This window comes from Typopeltis vanoorti, chromosome 18 (genome assembly GCF_054136105.1).
Source record: "Typopeltis vanoorti isolate ZY-2024b chromosome 18, IOZ_Tvanoo_1.0, whole genome shotgun sequence".
In the NCBI taxonomy this organism is placed as follows: Eukaryota; Metazoa; Arthropoda; class Arachnida; order Uropygi; family Thelyphonidae; genus Typopeltis; species Typopeltis vanoorti.
The window spans coordinates 102,282,554-102,292,848 of NC_143566.1; the positions used below are offsets into that span (position 1 = coordinate 102,282,554).

The 10,295-nt window shown below is 35.7% G+C and overlaps 1 protein-coding gene across 1 annotated transcript; it reads right to left on the reverse strand.

The window, feature by feature from the left end:
- Positions 1 to 6,734: 6,734 nt before the first annotated feature.
- LOC150096994 (transcription initiation factor TFIID subunit 10-like) lies at positions 6,735 to 8,080 on the reverse strand. The gene has a single exon (XM_090408168.1). It carries the CDS (start codon positions 7,711 to 7,713, stop codon positions 7,213 to 7,215), a length of 501 nt encoding a protein of 166 aa, XP_090264294.1. The 5' UTR covers positions 7,714 to 8,080; the 3' UTR covers positions 6,735 to 7,212.
- Positions 8,081 to 10,295: the final 2,215 nt, after the last annotated feature.

The following is a 10,295-nucleotide window of genomic DNA, read 5'->3' on the forward strand; positions in this document are numbered from 1 at the left end:
CCACAATGTTATCCAGGCTCGGGACCAGCATATGGCTGGGATGTGTTCATGACTGTAATCGATGTGTGTTCACGGGGCCAGATTGCCTGTTCTGGGGGACAAAAAAATTAGAGCTTCTGGGTGAAAAAACTCCCTACCTCCGTATGAGACCACCTAACTCGCCTTTAGTCAAAAGAGACCACATAAAGGTTCCTCACGTCACTGACGGGAACCCAGATCTTTCCTACCAAAGGGCTTCGTCTACACTGACTGAGCTATGGAGACTATAGAATTCAACCAAACATAAAGATAAACTTGTTGATTGGAAGGCAGTTTCAAGTAGAGCTATGCAGACAGATTAAAAATGGGGAAATGGACTAAGAAACTTATTTGTGCATATGGTTCCACAGATTTTCCTAAGGAAGAAGTGGTTCACTCCATTAGAAGAGGCAGCTAATAAAGAAAATGAGAAAAGTCGTTCCCTGTTGGAGATCTAAACAGCAGAGTAAGAAATGAATCCCACCAGGCATACAGGAATGTTTTACAGAAATTTGGAGAAAAGGACAAAGCTAATAATAATGGTAAATATCTGATTTCTGCTCAGGACACGGGCTAGCCATTACTAACACCATGTGACAACATAAGATGTGTATAAGTTCACATGGAGAGAAGACAAGAAATAAAAAAAGCCTCATTGACTACATCCTTGTTGATAGTGACATCTTTATGCTGATTCAAGATATAAGAGTGTACAGAGGATATTTGAAACTGGAAGTGACCATTGAAAAGAACAGTATATGAGAAAGTTTTAAAAAGAATTAAAGATGAGCAGCTTTTACAGGTAAACTGTAGACATTATTGAAGAAAATAATGTCTGTGAAATGTTGTAAGGATAGAAAAATAAGCACTCCACCCCATGGTGGGCTGAGTGGTTAGCATATCTCCTCTCTGGCCAAGTGGTTGTAGGTTGTAATCCCACCAAGGGCATGGATGTTTGTGAATTGTTTTACTAACTGTTTGCCATATGTAGTGCTGTAAACTGTGTCCTGCCACAGTATGACCTTTGATGTCTTTGTGCCATAAAAAAAATCAAATCAATATCAAACTCTACTGCGGACACAAGAAGCTAAAGAAACAGTTCTGGAAAAGAAAAAAGCACACCAAAAGTTCCTAACAAATAAATCAGCAGACGCCCTAGAAGAATGCAGAGAAAAATGTAAGAGAGCCAGGCTATGTGTAAAAATAACTAAACAAGAGTCATATGAAGACTTTCGTTTAGCTATTTTTTGGTAAGAATATAGAAAATAAATATCAGGAAGGTGGCAAAATGTTCTGGAAGCTATTGAAAAAGTTTAGAAATGGAAAAAAGTGTACTGTAAAATAAATCAAAAATGGTAAAGCTAACATGAAAATTGAAGTTATCCAGATATTTGGAGTAATTACTTTGAAAGCCAAAACTAGCAGTGACAGAACCATACCAGAATATTTTCAAGAGGAATGCAAAGGGTACATATTGTAACGATATTACTTATCGTTCATTGTTATATATATTGTTCTCTACATCTCTATCTTATATCTGAATATCTTGGCTACCATATATAACCTGGGTTGACTCCTAGGGATATTTCCTCTTCAGAAACTGGCAAATTTATATTTTAACTGTGCCAGCCAGCTTCCTATAACAAGAATATAATTCAGGCTCAGGAAAATATTCCTAGGTTTTAGGCATATACGTTAATCTAAATTCACATGCGAGTATATAGATCTCGGTTCCTTGCAGTTGTGACCTAAGATCTAATCTCTATTATATAATTTTCTAAACTCTTTTCCGCTATTTGGTTCAAATTTTATAAGTGGTAGGTTGACACCTCCAATTTAGGCAACTCAGTTTCAAGCAACAAAACATGTTTATTAATGCTAAATGACAGGTACATTAAATGTTGTATCAAGTTATCAAAACTTATGAATTTCTAGCTAAGTTAATGTCTTATGCTTATCTATACAAATTGTTCAATACTAATCTGACTTTCTCACATAAATTGACATGCAAAATCATATAATACAAATAGATAATTTAAACAACGTTACACTCAAGTCAAGTTCCTTCATTCACATTTACTTTAGATAGACACTTCTCAAAACATTTCTCTCTTAGTTAAGTTTACTGAGTTAACAAAAGGGTTTTCACTATTTCAAATAGATTTATGATATACAATTCTTTGTCTAATAGAATTGGCTGTATTAATTACTCTATCCTATCAAAGTTCTCTAAAATGTTCTCAGTCTTGCTTTATCAAGACACAAATTCTACCTTCAAACAATCTCAAGATATAAAATAAAAGAATCTTTACGAAGTCCCTCCGAAGGTCTATTAGCTGCCACGTGTTGCTTGGGTCATCCTCCGTCTTGTGACTGAGTTGTTCCGTTCTCTGTTACCGAACACAAAAATCAAGAAATGGCTGTTGCTACTAGCTTTCTCCACTCGCTTGGGTGGGTCGTTCAGTGTTTGACACCATTCTGCATGAGCTGTTGATTCTCGTACGGATCTCCGCTGAACACCTCTCAGCGCAGGTCACGAATACGGCCAGCTGTCATCGACATAGCACCCTCGGCTTGTCCTATCTCCGATCACTCGGCGAGAGTCCTCGATCTCCAAAATCTCCAAAGAAAACAGGAAAAAAGCCTTGAGCTTGGCGCATATTGCCTTAAATACTTTTTCTCAGCGCCCTCTTTTTTGTATTGTTTTTTTGCACGATCCATAGCTTACATCGCCCTTAGGTTGACCTCCCCTGCTTTCCCTCCTTGCTATTAGGTGTTGTTTTCGAGGAAAGCGCTTACGTCAGCCTTCCCTGTAAACTACAGGCTTCAGTGTTACGACAGGTACTTGCGGCTTAGACGTGACTGTTGATCCTATTAGTCATTTCTTACCTAGTGACTTACGATTTTATGATAGTTTGATAATACATAATTAAGCCATTATTCCTTTACATGAAATGCTAATCTGACATTATTCTTGATTTTTAGCTTTCTGTTTTACAATAAATAAATTCCAATATATTACTCATTCTGATATAAACTTTCACATACAATAATTTAGGTGTTTCTCATCTTCTACTGGTAAGCAGGTATTATGCAAATTTCTTTGTTATTTTGTAAAGCTTACATGTTAGATCTTGAATGAATAACTTGTCAATAAGTTCTCCATTCAATATCTAACAATATCAATACTTGAAGTAGAAAGAGCCATCAAAAACTTGACATGCAGAAAGGTAGTAGGAGTAGATGATATTCAACCAGAAACGTTTAAGTATGGAGGTATAAAAGTTTTGCAATGCTACACTGCATAAGTCAGAGTCTAGTCAGAAGGTCGAATTCCAAATGATTGGAGTAGAGCTCTAATAGTTCCCATCTATAAAAAAGGGAAAAGCTGAATGTGAGAATTACAGAGGAATTTCTCTACTAAGTGTTCCAGGTAAGATTTATGCAAGCATACTTAAAAAGAGGTTGAGAAACATTGTGGAAGAGAAACTTGAAGAACAAGCTGGGTTAAGGCCAAATAGAAATTGTCAAGATCAGATTTTCACCTTTATGACAAATATTGAATAGTTGAAAACTCAGGGAATATGACAAGGATATGTATTTAAGATATCCTCCAGAGAAAAGCTTATTTATTATTATTTTACAAACACCTTCTGGAGTCAAAAGACTTCAAGAAAGTAAAGAGTAGAAATCAATCCAACAGGCATAATCTCACATTTCACCTTAAATTGATTCAATTTTACTGTGCACATGCCATCTCATCTAGCAGTGCATTTTACTAACCAGTCACCCTCCTCCATGCAATAAAAAAATACACTTCTCTTGTATGCACCACACCTTTTCCAAGAATAACTTGTTCTTTCCCCTTCCTCCAACTGTTTGAAAAATATCCCAAGTATTTATCTGATAAGCTTCTCTTAACAATTGATATATCTCCATCATATAACTCCTCCATCTATTTGCATAACTGCAAATTATGTTCCTTTAACCAGTCATCAAAATCAGTATTCCACAAACCCGATACCACCTTTGTCATCCAACCTGTGAGTTCCAAAACTTGCTACCCTTCTAAAAATGCGGATGATCGACAGTCCAGATGTGGTTGGTCTAATAAAAGATTGGATATACTGGAATGATCACCACCACACCACCTTATCTTTACTTAATTCTTATTAAATATGTACTTTATCCTTACTAAAGCAGCAGCATTTCTTTGTGATTTTTATCACTTTTGCAATATGTTCTCTGAACTGTAATTATCTACCCATCATTAACCTAAAATTCTTCACTCCTACCAGTATCACCCTTAGATTCTGACAAGACAAGCATTCTGCCTCAGGACATGCACTTTAGAGAGCATACATATCACAAACACACAAAAAAATAATTAATTAAGAATTAAAAAAATGAAATATTCAGAATTAATCTTATGGAACACTAATTTTATGCAATAAATATATAATAATTTATGAATTCTGTATGTCATTATTTTATTATGACCAAATATCTATCGCTGGCCCATCAACTGAACATCAGTCTTGTACAATAATAATTTTCAGTTATCTTTGCAAACTTCGAATCATAAAATCATTGCTTTACATTTTTCAATTTTTGTCGTTATGAAGGTATATTTATAAAGATAGGAGGATAAAACATATAGCCCTGGACCCTGCAAATGCTAGAGACCGAGACCCTGCCTCCTATATTACAATTCCACAATTGTGATTATTTTCAAGTTTGTACTAAATACGAACTTGAATTGGGTAATAACCATAATTGTGATTATTACCCAATTCATACTAAATACTTCTTCAGTGGAAAACCTGCTATTTGTTGAATTGGTATCCCCACCCATTTACCCACACAGCCAATTTATTTATTCGATTGGAGTTCCCTCCCTTTTCTCCCCCATCCCCATTTGGGCAAGTTGAGCCCCCCCATGGTGGGTTAAGTATTTATGGGTGTTCAAGGGGCCAGTTTGCCTGCTTGCGGGATGAAAAACCCCAGATAAACGGGGAGGGGGGGGGAACCCTACTGTCCATGCCCAAGACCAGCTAACTTGGCTATGGCTGAGGAAGATCCTTAAGCTCCTCATGTCAGCAACAGGAATCGAACCTAGGACACTCCTTCCCCAGGCATATGGTCGCGAAGAACAAAGCCACTAGGCTAACCACACGGACTACATAGCAAATCTATTTAAATTATTCAGTAGTACATCAGCATCATTATTAGTATTTTTGCTAAATTTGGCATCATAACATCCAGGTTAGACAGCTGTGGTAGTATACCTAGGCAGAACTGCAGTCCCCTTCCCCACCCCTAGAGATACCGCTTCTCTGTAAACAATCCTTCCAAACTTTTCAATATCTATTAGAGTCCATTTTTTATCCAATTATCCAAACCCATTTGCCACAACTTATATATCAATATACTATGTGGCAGTATGTCAAATGCCTTTCCAACCAAAGGGCTTCGTCTATACTGACTAAGCCACGGAGGAACTATTTTCAGGAATGGGCAACTCATATATAGAAGCTAATGACTTCACATTAGCTTCAGTATGGAAAAATCTTAACAAAATAATCATTAAATAGTTCCACCATTATCCCTTGGTCATTCTTACACCATTTCCATTGAGCAGAGCAATCCTTCCATGGTCATTCTTTTTCTTACTAGCGACATACCAGAAAACCTCCCTTGGATTTTTCTTAGCCTGTTTCACTAGTCTCCTTTCATACATCTTTCTTTGAGCAGCTTATAGGCTTCATGTAATTGTTCACTTCATAATTCTTGCTTAATTTCTCTATTCACTCTTTTGACACCTATTCTATTAATTTAGGTAGACAACCTGGTATTGCCAATCATCAAATTTCTTAACTACCTGTCTCTCTTTTCTTTCCTTTTTCCCCATGACACTGTTTTCTTGGTCTTTCATAATCTCCTACTGTACAATTCCATACAAACACACACTATTTCAGATACTTCTGCATACCTTTACAACACCTTCCAGCTCAAAACAGCGTGATCATTATCAAGTGGTTACACAGTTGATATCTTGTCCACAATCACACTATCTGGTATTATTAATAAAACTAATATCCTTAACCCAGAAGTTCAATAAATCACACACCATGTGAAATAGTGATTTTTCAAGAACCTAAGAAATTCTCTTCCCTTTTTCCATAATATTTCTTCCTTTCAGTTTATATTTCAATAATTAAATCCACCCCAACTCCACCTGCTTTTTGCACTAGCTAAATCAATTTGTGTGAACCTTGCTATTTCTTGGTCTGTAGCAAATCCCAACCAAATATCTCTTCCCAATTAAAATCTATTTTACACCAACCACTCTCACTACCAGCCCTCTGCCCAGTTCCTGAAACTTAACTGGAACTAACTCATTTGCCATCATCAATGGTACACCCTCTTTTTTTTTTTTTTTTTATTACATCTTTTCTCTCTAAAAATTACTATATCCAACAACTTCAACTCCAGTCAAGATATGTCATAAATAATAAAAAGGTAATAATAAAAATAAAATAAATAATAAAATTGGAAATTTTTAAAAATCTCCCAATTCGTACATAAATCTAGATACTTACTGCGAAGTTGTTTTGAATGAAAATGGAATTTGTTTGCATTAAAAAATAAGTAATTTCCTCACTGAGGATCTCTAAAACAAAGTTTTCCAAGTATATGTAAAACATAGTTCTAAATACGCAATCTTTTTCTTCTATTTGTTTATTAATCGGATGCAAACCATATAATATAATGATTACAGTTCCACCTGATGAAAGAAACTACATTTCTAGATATTTATTTATCATAAAGGAAGTAAATGTTAACAATTACATGTGAAGGAGATATTAACAAGCTATATTAAGTTTCAATCATTAACAAATGTTCGGAAATATTAAAGGTCTATGTGAAAATTTGTGCATAGAATACATAAATTAAATGAACGACTTACCAGAAAGTAGGATTTAAAAAAAATATTTGAAGCATCAGAACATCACTGTAATGTACATTATTGACTATATAAACAGATAACAGAAAATTGTATTTCAGTAATAGAATATCATCTTAACATGACCTTGTTTTTATTACAAATCTGTAATTTATAAAGTTAATTTCCTCATTCGCAGAAATACTCAGCATAAATGACACATTTGCAATTACGAAGTGAGGTAAAACTCATACAAAATAGTGGGGTTTCTTCACATTAATACCATACTCTGATAAAGCTGGCATCAGATCTTCCATGGTTAAGGTATATCTTTTATCTTTAATTGTTTTTTTGCTCTGACCTGCACCTCTCATTCTACAATGCTGTAATGCATCATTGGCAATATCCGATATAAATTTCTGGGATGCCAAAGAAATTAATCGCACAATTCTTGGATCAGAAGCTTCAAATCCAGCAGAATTCAAATAATAAGCTGTGACAGCATCCGGAATGGTAGGAGTATAATCTTCCAACTGAAGCAAAAAGTCAGATAAAGGTTGACCAGCTCTTTTTGTCTGTGTTGTTTGTCCTCCGATAGTTGTTCCAATAGCACTAGTAGGTGTAGTACTATTCACAGTAATGGAGGTGGTAACAGAATCATTTGCATTATTTGCACTATCGTTACCTATTGTTCCGGATGTGGAATTAGCAGAAACAACAGTTGCAATATCACCTATTGTGTGAGACATAACGTGGCAAATTTTAATCAAAAACACTCCACAACAAATAACGTACGATACTATATTATTTATAAACAACTAATCAAATGAACGCTTCTTTCTACAATATGGTTAACTAAGCTTTGGCACAAAGCATTAAAACACGCAGTCGTAGGGACACAGATTACACGTAGTTACCAAGTCTGTACTGTAGGCCTAACGTTTTAGCCAATGAACATAGAACTAATGTATACCGCTATTTCACTTTATTAATTTCTATTTATTAAAAAAACCATGAGGTACCTTAGAAACTACTATGATCCTTATAATAAATTTATCTGTTTTCAACAGTTAAAGGAAATAACATTAAACCACTAAAAATCGAAGTGGTGTTCACCACCAGAAGAAGAGGTGGTGATTTCAAGAACTAACTCATGAATAATTCGATTTCACACATATATAATTAGTAGCATAACCAAGTGAAAAAAAAAAAAACTTCCATAAATTCGATTTCACGATTAATTCGAAATTTGCAATCGTTTTTATGAATAAAGAAATAAACATAAAATTACGTATTCAAATTAAGTGGACATTGAATCCAACATTATTTCAAAGGAGAATAGTGAAACTACAAGAGTTTCGTGCCGAATATAGAAACTATAAAAGTTTCGGCAGATCCAAGCGTAAGAAAACCTTTCATGATAGGGGGAAACTCGCAGTAAAGGCGGAGTAAGCGCTGATCACTATCCTTAGTATTTCCCATAATGTAAAACACATCTCCTAGCGGACATGTATGATGTTATACATAATGGGAGGGGGGACATTACCCAGACCGGTTTTGACCTTTGTTGAGGTCTCGTCAGTGGAAGATGTGTTTTATATTATGGGAAATACTAAGGATAATGATCAGAGCTAACTCCACCTTTACTCTGAGTTGCCCCTGTCATGAAAGGTTTGCTTACGCTTGGATCCGCCGAAACTTTTATAGTTACTATATTAGGCACGAAACTCTTGAAGTTTCACTATTCGGCTTTGAAATAATATTGGATTCAATATCCACTTAATTTGAATAATTTTGCATCGTCGAAGTGAAGCCTTTTGGTTCTTTATTTCAATAAAATTACGTATATTAAATCACACAGTGGAGAATTTTAAAACTATAAAAAAATAAATAATAAAATCTTTCAATTTCTAAGATTGAAATCAAATTATAAACTCCTATTTGATAAACCCATATATTCAGAGCAGCACTACCAACACAGCTGCATTTTTTTTACAGAATAATGTTTTTTTTTTGTTTTTTTTTTTTAGATCTAATATCACTTTACAGGAAAACATTTAAATAACTTTATGATTCAACAATACTGAATATGGTTTCAAATATATGGTATCATAATAATTTGTTAATTGTATTATTACCGTAATATTTGTGCCTCCATTGCAGAACTGTATTGAAGCACTAATACTTCGTTTTGAACTGATTTACAGATAAAATATAAGTGCTTCTGGTAACCCATTCCACTCATTCGCAACTCTTCAAACAAAAAATCAAGTTCCTCGCCCTTTGCCAAGTACATTTTTACTCAATTTTCAGAGATACCTTCCCCCCATTCCCAGTTCTTCCCACATTAGTCATGTACTGAAAAATATTCACTACATCACTCCTATAGAACCCTTTAAGTAACCTATACGCAGGGGCATATAGGTTACTTATACGCAGTTCCACAGGCACTGCGGAACTGCAGAACCCCCAATTTTTCTCGATATACAGTATAAATAAAAAAAAAATCACCTCACGACTTTTTATTCCCGTATATATAGAGAGTAGGCGAGGCCGTTTTTAGCCCTATCTAACTTTTGGAGACTGAGTAGGCAGTTCAATCTCCACTGATACCCAATCAGAGATAGCTGGCCCAAGGCTATCACTAATTAAGCGGCACGCAGTGAAAAGTGACGGCTGAACAAGTGCCTCCATCTCGTGGTCCCTAACCCTAACTTTCGTATTTAATGTCTGAGATAATGTGGGTGCTACGGTCGATTTTCTTGAGTTTACGGGACGAAAAACCCGACTTTCCCGGAGAAAAAACCGGCTTGCCCGTGCCAGAGATTGACTAACTCGGGAACCGCTTGAAAAAGGGCTTAGAAAAATTTCCTCTAGTCGCCGATACAGTATAAATATATTTATTAATTAATTTATATTTGCTTGTAATATTTACTTTTTAGCCTGTGTAGCTCAGTGGATGTGGCGTTTGCACACCATCGCGCTAGGCCGCACGAAGAAAGTCTTGGTTTCGAGTCTAGTCGGCGACTAGAGGAAATTTTTCTAAGCCTTTTTTCGACCGGTTCCCGAGTTAGTCGATCTCTGGCACGGGCAAGCAGGTTTTTCCTCCCGGAAACTCGGGTTTTTCGTCCTGTAAACTCAAGAAAATCGACCGTAGAACCCACATTATTTCAGACATTAAAATATATTGTGTTAGGGTTAGAGACCACGAGATGGCGGCACATTTGAGCCGTCTCTCTTCACTGCGTACCGCTTAATTAGTGATAGCCTTGGGCCATCTGTCTCTGATTGGGTACCAGTGGAGATTGAACTGCCCACTCAGTCTCCAAAA